At 41.8% G+C, this 12,578-nt stretch overlaps 1 protein-coding gene across 7 annotated transcripts in view; it reads right to left on the bottom strand.

Annotated features, from left to right (window-relative positions):
• The window catches only part of EPB41L4A (erythrocyte membrane protein band 4.1 like 4A), a 261,537-nt gene that overhangs the window by 117,727 nt on the left and 131,232 nt on the right, over nt 1–12,578 (bottom strand). For all 7 annotated transcript variants that reach the window (XM_065941619.1, XM_065941623.1, XM_065941620.1 and 4 more), the window contains exons 3-4: nt 6,155–6,206; nt 1,669–1,747 (exon numbers count right to left, since the gene is read on the bottom strand). In XM_065941619.1, the coding sequence (XP_065797691.1) occupies nt 1,669–1,747; nt 6,155–6,206 (131 nt within the window). The remainder of the gene's footprint in view (nt 1–1,668; nt 1,748–6,154; nt 6,207–12,578) is intronic.

The following is a 12,578-nucleotide window of genomic DNA, read 5'->3' as shown; positions in this document are numbered from 1 at the left end:
ACAGCAACCCACTGCAGTATTCCTGCCTGGAAAATCCCATGGGCAGAGAAATCTGGCGGGCTACAGTCCACGAGACCACAAAGAGTCACTCAGGTGAAAAGACTGAGCACACACGAATGCACATAGGCAGCTCACTAGTGGAATAAGTGCAAACAGAGCACTACTGTCTGCTCCTCATTAGCCACTTTCAAATGCTGGCATAGACGGTCTTAACAATATCATCAATACCAATCAGAAACTCTGCCTGAACTGAAATGAGACAGTAAGTGACAAAGGTAAAGTAATGCATTATAAAATACTGGGTTTTCTCTCTCCCTTAATACTAAAAGCAGTTATCTTTTCATTTTCTATAGAGATGAGTGAAATCTCCGAACAGCTAATATTTAAGTTACAACAATTAAAGAGAAGTAAGCAGCTCTTCAAGTTTATATTTACATATGCAAGCTCAGCATCAAAATATCATCCCTACATAAACGAATTTAACACAAACCAGAAACAGACTCCCAGACATAGAAAACAGACTGTGGTTGCCAAGGGCGAAGAAGGGCAGAGAGGGTTGGATTGGGGGTTTGGGATTAGCAGACGCAAACTATTATGTATATTACAGTATGGATAAACAGTAAGGCCCAACTCATTGTTTAGCACACAGGGACAGCACAGGGAACCATATTCAATATCCTGTAGTAAACTATGTGAGAAGAATATGAAAAAGAATATAAACGTATATGTATCATTGAATCATGGCTTCCCAGGTGACGCTAGTGATATATAGCTGGTAAATAACCAGCTTGCCAATGCAGGAGACGTAAGAGATGTGGATTCAATCCCTGGGTTGGGAAGATCCCCTGGAGGAGAAAATAGCACCCCCCCCTCCAGTATTCTTGCCTGGGAAATCCCATGGACAGAGGAGCCTGATGGGCTACAGCCCATGAGGCCAAAAAGAGTCGGACACGACTGAGTGAGCAACAATAATAATAACTGAATCAACTTTTCTGAACAGCAGAAAATAACACAACATTGTTATTCAACTATACTTCAATAAATTTTAAAATATATTTATATCTTCCATTTACACATTCATTGGGTGTTCATTGGAAGGACTGATGCTGAAGCTGAAACTCCAGTACTTTGGCCACCTCATGCGAAGAGTTGACTCATTGGAAAAGACCCTGATGCTGGGAGGGATTGGGGGCAGGAGGAGAAGGGGACGACAGATGATGAGATGGCTGAATGGCATCACCGACTTGATGGACATGAGTTTGAGTAAACTCCAGGAGTTGGTGATGGACAGGGAGGCCTGGCGTGCTGTGATTCATGGGGTCACAAAGAACTGGACACGACTGAGTGACTGAACTGAACTGAACTGACGGCTACTTTTACGTAACTACAAAGGCTGACTATATCCTTCACAGTAATGATACAGAAATATCCCATCACAGCAGATGTAGAATCTATTATCAAGTCACCCAGGTCCATGTCATTGTACAAGCACATCTACCATCAGACGCTGAACTGCCTCATGCAACACGAGTTTAAATTTAACCCTCACAGGAAACGCTTAAAAAACACATGCAGACACCATCCCAACATTTGACTCCAATTTGTTTTAAATAAAGCCTTTTGTATATGCCATACATGTACTGGTCAAAAGCAAAGTCAGTACTATACCTGGTTATTTCTTCTTTAAGTTTACACGGATCTTCAGCATAGAATTTAATACCAAAATACAAAGTATATGGAGGTCCAGCTAAAATAAGAAATAAAAATTAAATTTCACATTATAAATTTGCCAAAGTGGTAGTGTAGTATAACACAACTATTAAAAATTACACTCATCAAAAATATTTGCAAACCATATACTGGATAAGGGGTTAATACAAAATATATGAGGAAGTCACACAACTTAACAGCAAAAGACAAATAACCCAATTAAAATATGGAAACTAAATAAATATTTTTCCAAAGAAGACGTTCAAATGGCCAAAGATATTCAATACAAGAAAAGATATTCCACGTCGCTAATCATCAGAAAAATGCAAATCAAAACCATATCAGGACATTAACCTCACACCTATAAGAATGGACGCCTATGAGAATGGCTACTGTCAAAAAGACAAAAGTGCTGGTGATGATGTAAAGAAAGAGGAACTCTGTACACTGTTGGCAGGGACATAAATTAATGGAACCATTAGGGAAAACAGTATGGAAGTTCCTCAGAAAGTTAAAACCAGAGCTACCATATAAGCCAACAATCCCACTACTAGGTGTTTATCCAAAGGAAATGAAATCAGGATCGCCAAGAGATGTATGCACCCCCAAATTCACTGCACTCCTACCACTAACTATTGCAAAAAGTACTCCCTAAAATCGGCAAAAAGCTAGAAACAATTTAAATGCTCAGCAGCAGGTAGACTCCCTGGAGAAGGAAATGGCAACCCACTCCAGTATTCTTGCCTGGAGAATCCCATGGACAGAGGAGCCTGGTGGACTACAGTTCATGGGGTCGCAAAGAGTCAGACACGACTGAGCGACTAACATACATACATACATAGCAGGTAGACTATCTAAGCCAAGCACAGGACATATACATGGTACTGTGCAACTGTTTAAGTGAGCAGTCTCTGACACGGTATAACAGACATACAGTGTATTTTCATTTTTAACTAAGTAAATAAAGTCACAAATTTAGAAGCCAGGGAGGGGAAGTCACATAGAACAACAGGTAACAAGGTCATAATACGTTTGTAATATACAGGTGATGTTATCATTTATTATTATCATGACACTCACATGCTATGGTACACAGAGGACAACCAGCTAGCACCCTACCTCTCTCCCCTAGCCTATGCCTTCCTGTATAAGGCCCTCCTTATGTTGGCGCTTTTATAGAAACTAAAGTTTAAAAGAAACTTTGTTATAATTTATCACTAGAGTTGATTCCATATGTTCAATTTCTATGTTTACTTATCACTGTGTTTTTATTTCTGACAAATATAACTTCACCCCTGAACACAGATGTCAAGGAGGCACCGATTATTAAACATTCAGAAGAGCTAGGAAGTCCATCCTCTGCTAATCTGTCTGTGTCAATCAAGCTCTGTGTTACTGAGCAGATGGGTCTGCCTGTGCCTGCAGGCCACAAGGGTTCACATATCTGGGGATGGGAGGAGCACAGATGCTGCTGAGATGGTGTACAAAGGGAAGAAGGCCTTGTCCAGACTCTAGAGCTGCTTTTATTCCCCGGAACATGACAGATTCCACACTATTGACCAAGCCTAGCCAGTTCAAATGTGTTTGGTGATAAGCAGTTAAGCAGAAGTTTAAAAAACATATAGTAAAAAACATTCAGTTTGTACTAATTTTCTCTAAGGACTTTTGGCCCAAATCAGCCCTCCTTTACCCACTTACATATAAAATGTCTCACATCCAAATACACAAGTTACTATTTGATTGTATCTGATAATGTTCAAAAATGTTTCCTTAACATTTGATTCCCAGCAAGCATCTGGTAACATATGCAAGGCAGGAAAAGCTCCAAGGAGGTAAAGCAACTCACTCAAGATCCCAAAAGTGAGAAACACATTTGCAATTACCTAGAGTTTAGTGAGGAGAAGGCAATGGCACCCCACTCCAGCACTCTTGCCTGGAAACTCCCATGAACGGAGGAGCCTGGTAGGCTGCAGTCCATGGGGTCGCTAAGAGTTGGACACGACTGAGCGACTTCACTTTCACTTTTCATTTTCATGCACTGGAGAAGGAAATTGGCAACCCACTCCAAGTGTTCTTGCCTGGAGAATCCCAGGGACGGGGGAGCCTGGTGGGCTGCCGTCTATGGGTTCGCACAGAGTCAGACACGACTGAAGTGACTTAGCAGCAGCAGTAGCAGAGTTTAGTGCTTGCTGGCAACTATTGCATACAGGCTCTCAGGGAAAAAAATCATACACCTTCAGAGTAAACAAATTAAATACTTCATACATACATCACCATTTTGTAGATCAACTGAAGGCTAAAGAAATGGAAATTCTGGAGCAAGGATATGTGTACTCAGGTATTTTTCAGCTTCTTAATCTGAAACTGACTATAAAAATCAGGTGCCAATGAAGCAAATTCCTAGATTATTATCTTGATCTATGTCATTCCTAGATTATTATCTTGATCTATGTCTTTCCAGGTCTATCTTTAAGAAATCATTTACATAAAGTAGGTTAATAATGTTTTACTCTAGCAAAATAGAAGCCAAAAACTGGCTTCTATCTACCTCTAATCTACCTTCTGTGAAGACTGATTTTAAGGCCTTTAATGATAATAGCCTCCTTTTAGCTCAGGATATCTAAATCAAAACCTACCAATAAGAATTCTGGTAACTAGCAAATATTCTATCATTTTTAGAGATATTACTTCTGACTTATCTGCTGGAGATGTGAGAGGCATTCTCCTTCATTAATTATCAAACTATCTTAGAAAATAAAAAATTATGTGTTATTCAATTGTATACAGCTGCTGCTAAGTCGCTTCAGTTGTGTCCGACTCTGTGCGACCCCATAGACGGCAGCCCACCAGGTTCCTCCGTCCTTGAGCTCCCCAGGCAGGAACCCTGGAGCGGGTGCCATTTCCTCCTCCAATGCATGCACACATGCTAAGTCGTTCAGTCGAGTCTGACTCTGTGCGACCCCATGGATGGCAGCCCACCAGGCTCCATTGCCCCTAGGACTCCCCAGGCAGGAACCCTGGAGCGGGCGCAAACCCTTTCTGATTAGGACTTACTCTTGAGTAGGCTGAGGGGGCAGAACTTGATGTCTAAGGTATATATTTTGAGGGTGCTTTGTCATCTCATAGGCCACCAGCCCCATCTCTGAAACCTATTGCCCATTCTCATCCAGAATGCTGGCCCCCTACCAGCTGTGTTTGTACTGACCTTGGAAAAGCCTAGACACAGCTGAGTGAACTGAAGTGAGCTACTAATGCAAACTGGCCAAACACCCTCCCAAGAGTTTGGAGTTGCAATTCAGAGACAGCCAGTTCGCCTCTGCTTGTGGCTAGAGCTATAACTTGGAAACTGTGGAGCTTTCCACCACAGACACGGAGGGGCAAAAAGAGCTAGACCACAGAGAGAAACAAAAATGATGCTGATGTTCATAAAAATGGTACGTCCTGAGTTCCTGACAATTTTGCAGTTCTTATTTCCCAATTCCTTCCAGAGGCACAGCTCTGTTCCTGCCCGTGGGGTCCACAGGGCACCATGTGACCCATTTTACCCCAAGGAATGAGTCAACACACAGGAAAAGTGCAGACTCAGAATGGAGTAAGAAAGGCCAGAAGAATCCTCTAGGTCTTATCAGCAATAATTCAGCAAAATAGTTTAATGATATGGTTTCAGTTTGGGAAGACAAAAAAGTTTCAGAGATGGTTAGTGGTGATGGCTGCAAACCACTATCAGTGTATTTAGCACTGCTGAACTGTACACTCCAAAATGGTTAACTTGGTACATCTTATGTTATACATTTTACTAATAATTTTAATAATAAATATGATTTTAAAATAACTACTCTTCTACATACTTAAGGGCTGCAAGTGTGTGGGCATGTGTACATTCATAAGTAAAAATTTGAGTCATAAAAATTAATGTTAATGAATATAACATTAATTAGATTTCTGAGTCAATTAGTAGGATTCATATTGATAAAGTCAAAACCAAAATAGATGGATCCTTTCTGAACTCACAGCAATCTTTCAGGTTATGAGGGCACTCCTTAATTATTGAGCCAGTAAATAATGTGAAGGGCAATCCCACTCTTTAACACAATAAACTCAAGCACTTTAATATATCCAATGCCCACTTGCCTTTCAAATCATTGCCTCTCTGCTTTTCCTGTCTGAAGGTGAAATTTCAAAAACAATGGAAAAGTGACAGACAGAAGTCCAGGTCAGGTGCCCCCAAAAGCCAAATTCAATACTCACATCTGCTCAGAGTCCCTATCCACACAAACCTAATCAGAGTCTGCAAAGACAAAGCAATGTATAAACACCCATTTCCATATTCTAGCACTGAGGTGCTAATATTCACACCTGTGGTCTTAAAGCCATTTCTGCACTCATTTAATCATGGACATTACATCATTTTCAAATTTCAACAAAATTAAAATCAAATACCTACTGTTGATCAGTTCTTTGTGTTCAGACAGGGTTTTTGCAGGATCCAGCCAATACTGGTGTGAGGAAAAAAAGAGTAATTGCAGAAATTAGTTGTATTTCATTGGCCTTCTCTTCAAGAATATTTGCAAAATGTTATTTTTTAAATTACATTTAAATAATAAGTAAAACATTTGATTTATGATATATACATACAAACATACGTAAGAATTTTCTGCTGCTAGAACATTAAAAGAGAAATGATGTCAGTGTTTGGAGAGAAGCAGAGAAGAGAAACAGTACATGCTGGGTTCTTAGTTGAATTCTCGTGTTGGTTATAAGATCAGTAACATCAAGATGATAATGAGTGAGCTTCTTACTGTTTTTGGCTGCAGAGAATGCCGCCCAAATCTCTTTCCAGCATCCCCACAGCAACTCCACTAGAAACATGTCTCTCCCTAAAATCTTCTCTGTTCATTTCCAGTCCCATCCCTGACAAGTGTCTCTGTCAGGAGTAGGGAAGAAAGCAATCTACTCAAATCCTCATTAAGTATCCAGGGGAGGAGGCCCATTTCAGTGAGTGAGGGTATATACAAGTCCCAGAGCAGACCCATTTGGATTCCGTCCTCTCTCCCTTCATTCAGCAACACATCACTCGCAACCAGTGACTGGACATCTTGGGGCTTCCCAGGTTGCACTAGTGGAAAAGAATCGTGAGACTCACTCAGTCGTGTCTGACTCTTTATGACTCTCTGGACTATACAGTCCACGGAATCCTCCAGGCCAGAACACTGGAGTAAGTAGCCTTTCCCTTCTCCAGGAAATCTTCCCAACCCAGGGATCGAACCCAGGTCCCCCGCACTGCAGGTGGATTCTTTACCAGCTGAGCCACTAAGGGAAGCGTGAGTACTGGAGTGGGTAGCCTATCGTTTCTCCAGAGGATCTTCCCGACCCAGGAATCGATCTGGGGTCTCCCGCACTGCAGGCAGATTCTTTACCAACTGAGCTAGCAGGGAAGCCCAGTGGTAAAGAACCTGCCTGCCAACTCAGGAGACATGGGTCTGATCCCTGGGTTGGGAAGATCCCCTGGAGGAGAGCATGGCTACCAACTTCAGTGTTCTTGCCTGGAGAGTTCCATGGACAGAGGAGACTAGTGGGCTACACTCCAGAGAATCACAAAGAGTCGGACATGACTGGAGAGACTTAGCATGCATGCAAGCACTGGACATCTTTCTGAACCTTCTTCACGGGCTTGCTGGAAGGGTTAAATCAATTACGTCACGCAAACTCTTTATAATAGCCCCTAGCTCACACTAAGTATGCAACACATGCTAGTGATGATTATCATTAAGGTGTGAAGGTCATTCTTAATAAGTATCATTAGCCAGTCTAGGATACTTGCTTATTAATTCAAATGAATCTTTGGAGGACAGACTTTTAGACAGTAACGGGAGAATTTGGGGCCCTGTCGAGAGGCCGTCCCTTAAATCTCACCTTTGTGAAATAAAATCACTGAAAGAAAAAGAAACAAATTTGTCTCATCTGGAGGAAGAGCAGAGGAGGAACAAACCAAGTACAAAGCGGGCAGAAGCACCCAGAGTTCCCACAGAGGGACACAGTCAAAGGCATTCCAGCGCCTGTTAAGTCAGGGCAGTGAGCAAGGTGGAACCTTTACTCCTCTCTTCTTGCCAAATGGTGGTGGTTCCAAGGGCCAAGCTAACCAGTTTCCACAGTTTGCATTTTATCATGTTCCTGGATGACGAAGGGGCAACTCTCACAGCATGGAGGTAGGAGCTGGTCCAACCTGAACCACTTTATTCCTAGCACTCTTGTGTTTGTCCAGTGAAAACATTCACTCTCTCTTGGTTACCCTCGGTCAGTAATAACAAACCACAAAAGGAGCCTCAGAGAACCTCTTTGCCCAGCACCCCTTTTCCTGCCCCTCCACGAGGGCAGAAATGCTCACTCTGCCATGTAACAGCACCAGTAATTATAAATAGCTATTATAATATTTTATATAATCCCTGTACCTTTTATTCCTATTTACATATAATAAAAATCATTTATCCTAAATGAGTATCATAATCATTTTATTACAGATTTTATCACAATACTTAACTATTCATGTATACATAATCCTCACGATTTGCCACTTACAAAGCTGTTTCAAATTTTCCTACTTTTTCAAAAGGTAATCAGTATAAATAAATTTGATTACCCATCACCTTTGTGAAATATAATCACTGAAAGAAAAAGAAGCCTTCTGCCTCATCTTACATATTTGACAAATATATATGCTAGCCATCAATATAAAGGGCTTCCCTGGTAGCTCAGATGGTAAAGCGTCTGCCTGCAATGCAGGAACCCCGGGTTCGATCCCTGGGTCAGGAAGATCCCATGGAGAAGGGAATGGCAACCCACTCCAGTATTCTTGCCTGGAGAATCCCACAGACAGAGGAGCCTGGCGGGCTACAGTCCATAGGGTCGCAGAGAGTCGGACACGAGCCAGCGACTAACACACATAGACATCAATATAAACGGGTAGCAACTTATACCACATGTTCATCATCCCGCTCTTAGCACGTCTTAATTTTTAAAGGTCTAGAAAAACTTACTTTTAACGCAAGGTATTTGAAGAAGAGGTCCTAATCAGTGAACTGCTTTTGGAGTCCACAATGACTAAAGATGTGGCTTTGGTGTTAAAAAATAAATGGTTCCCAGGGAAACACTGATTCATTCAAATAGAGTAAAAATCAATCCAAATGCTCAGCTATGTGTTGGACACAGAGCAGACCTTCTCCCCTAGATAAAGCTGCTTCCTACAAAATGGAAACATTAGGTGGGGAGATTGTTTCTTGCCAATCATGTTAAACAAAAAGGTTTGACTCTCCCTGGATTTTTCAAATAAGGTAAAACAGAGGAAAACACACACAACCATAAACACCTGCATCAGGTTTCTATTGCTGCCATAACAAGTTATCACAAACAACTCACACCACCACCCATTTATTCTCCCCAAGGTCTGTAGAGGTTTCTTTGCTCCAGGTTTCACAGGACAAAAAACAGGATATCAGCTGGCTGGGGTTCTGGAGGGTTATTTGGCAAGGAGACCCTACCCACAGGAGCACTTTTGGAAGGAGACTTAGGAGTTGAGCCATGAGAGGCTTTCCCAGTTTTCTCCAATGTCAAGGCAATATATAATACTAGGCCTTAATTTTAGGCCTTACACTTATCTGACAAAGGTCTCTCCAACATCCATTGGATCATCGAAAAAGCAAGAGAGTTCCAGAAAAACATCTACTTCTGCTTTATTGACTATGCCAAAGCCTTTGACTATGGACCACAACAAACCATGCAAAATTCGTCAACAGATGGGAATACCTGACCACCTTACCTGCCTCCTGCGAAATGTGTATGCAGGTCAAGAATCAACAGTTATAACTGCACATGGAACAACAGACTGGTTCCAAACCGGGAAAGAAGTACGTCACCCTATTTATTTAACTTATATGCAGAGTACATTATGGGAAATGCTGGACTGGATGAAGCACAAGCTAGAATCAAGATTGCCAGGAGAAATATCAATAACCTCAGATATGCAGATAACACCACCCTTATGGCAGAAAGTGAAGAAGAACTAAAGAGCCTCTTGATAAAAGTGAAAGATGAGAGTGAAAAAGTTGGATTAAAACTGAACATTCAGAAAGCTAAGATCATGGCATTTGGTCCCATCACTTCATGGCAAAAAGATGAGAAACAGTGACAGACTGTATTGTTTGAGGCTCCAAAAACACTGCAGCCATGAAATTAAAAGACTCTTGCTCCTTGAAAGAAAAGTGATGACCCACCTAGACAGCATATTAACAAGCAGAGGCATTACTTTGCCAACAAAGATCCGTCTAGTCAAAGGTATGGTTTTTCCAGTAACCATGTACGGATATGAGAGTTAGACAACAAAGAAAGCTGAGCGCCAAAGAATTGATGCTTTTGAACTGTGGTGTTGGAGAAGACGTTTGAGAGGCCCTTGGACTGCAAGGAGATCCAACCAGTCCATCCTAAAGGAAATCAGTCCTGAGTATTCATTGGAAGGACTTATTTGAAGCTGAAATTCCAATACTTTGGCCACCTGATGTGAAGAATTAACTCACTGGAAAAGACCCTGATGCTGGGAAAGATTGAAGGCAGGAGGAGAAGGGGAAGACAGAGGATGAGATGGTTGGATGGCATCACCGACTCGATGGACATGGACACAACTGAGTGACTGAACTGACACTGTACTAAGTGCTTCGGGCAAAAAGGAGGGAGGGCAGAGGCCTGTGGTCTCACTACTCTGTCTAATCTCATCTCAAAAGTAGTAAAAAGAAACTGCAAGAGAGTCTCTTAATCTGTCCTTCTAACAACATCATCCCCCAAAAACAAACTTCACAAACACAGCTCCTCAAACCACATCTTTGTTTCTTTGTTTGTTCTTCCCTCCAGAATGACTTTCAGGCATTAAAAAGCCAGAGAAAGAAAACAGGAAGGAAACTTTAAGCTAAATGTAGTAGGAAAGACTGGTTAACCTATTAAAAATTTCCAAATTAATGGTAATCTGTACACTTTTAAAATAAATCTTTCCTTGTGAAGTGAAAAAGCAAAATGGTCTAAGAGGACTTAGAAATTACAATTTTGCAGCAATAAAGGGAAGAGTCAAGACTCAGCCAAAGGCTGCCCACTGCCATTAAATTTGCTCGGTATACATCCATACACACACATGTGGCATTTGGTCCAAAGAGAACCTGGGATTACAGAAGTCAGACGGTGATAAATGCCCCAGAACATGCATAATAAACATGAGTCACCAGTTTCCATAAGCTAGCATCTTAAAGTGTAAAACCCGCTTACACTCACCCAAGGTAAAGAAATGACCTTGGAACCAAAGCAGCCATACTATGATGGCCCTTGTCATCACACATTGTCAACAAGAGATCAAATGTAGCACATGATACATGATTGGTGATCACATGCGTGATCACCAGGAAACACAGCAGGCAGCTGCTCCGTAACCAGCGAGAAAAAGGGGCACAGAACTTGCTAATAACACAGCATTCCAGTTTCAGCTTTAGGGTCTACATTCGAATATTCCCCTATATCCAGAATGGATGTAGGCTCTAAAACTGGGATAACATTCATTCACTCACCATTTATGGAATGCCCACTACATATGTTCTCTATACGTCATGTCAAATCTTGCTCTGAGGATTGTAGTGAAACACGAATGACTGAGAGCTTTCCCTAACCGTGAGACACGCACAGCCTAGCAGACGCACAGACAGAATCACTGATACGGTGTAACGTGGTGAGACTCATCTGTGTAAGCTGAATACATGTAAGACAAATGCAAAAAGGAAAGGAGCTCTTCAAGGTTAAGCACAGGGAGGCATCACTGAAGAGAAAATCTTTGGACAGTGTGCTCACAAATAAAAAACTTTCCCAAAATACAGAAATGGAGACAGAGCCCTAAGTTTTTACAGAAGTGCTATCTAACAGCTCAACTGCTCTTAAAGCTGATGGGTCTATTTTTAAGTGATAACACAGAACAAGATACTCCAAGTCCTTTGCAACTGAGGACTTACTGAAGTCAGTGCCATCTGATAGCTTATGACTGTGCAGTTAAAAAAAAACAATGTTCCTGAGACTCACCTGGTGGTGCAGTGGCTAAGACTGCATGTTCCCAACACAGGGGCCCTAGGTTCAATCCCTGGTCAGGGAGCTAGATCCTGCATACCGCAACTAAGACCCAGCACAGGCAAATAAATAAATAAACATTTTTTAAAAAAGAAAAAAGAAATGTGTTTCTAGAGGACATCCAGAGAGAAAAAAAAAAAAAAAAAATGACCCATTCAGTCTGTGCTGAGTGGGGGAAAAAAGAGGAATGAAGGCCGAGCAGGGTCCACTGCAATGCTGGGCTACAAAACAGCTTTCCTGAACTGTACTTGCTGCCCAGACACTCAAGAGGAGAGGCTGCCCCATCTCTCTCATCCTCTCTCAACATGTAAGCAGCTCATTCTCTAAGAAAATCCATCACTCACTCTCCCTCTTCCCTTCCCCCACTTCCTCTTGCTCACTTACTTCAAATATATCCTATAGTTCTATATATCTTCCTAAGCTGGACTGGATCCTATTCAGGAGGAAGATGAAGTGACAATTAACCAAGACAGACCCTGCTCTCTCACCCTGATTTCTACAGTGGGCTTCCTAACACAAGAGCACATTAGCAGACCACAATCCCAATGTGCTGCTCTGTGCTTAGTTGGCCAGTCATGTCCGACTCTGTGACCCCATGGACTGGAGCCCGCCAGGCTCCTCTGTATAATCCCAATATTCAGTCACTGGGGAGTTAAGATGACAAGTCCTCTTTGTCAATGACTCTTTGCCAGAGTGCAAGAGTTCAACAGTTAGAGGGTCTT

The sequence above is a fragment of the Muntiacus reevesi genome, chromosome 7 (genome assembly GCF_963930625.1).
Source record: "Muntiacus reevesi chromosome 7, mMunRee1.1, whole genome shotgun sequence".
Lineage (NCBI taxonomy): Eukaryota > Metazoa > Chordata > Mammalia > Artiodactyla > Cervidae > Muntiacus > Muntiacus reevesi.
Note: the sequence above shows the minus strand (reverse complement) of the source record. Positions and strands in the feature narration are given on the sequence as shown.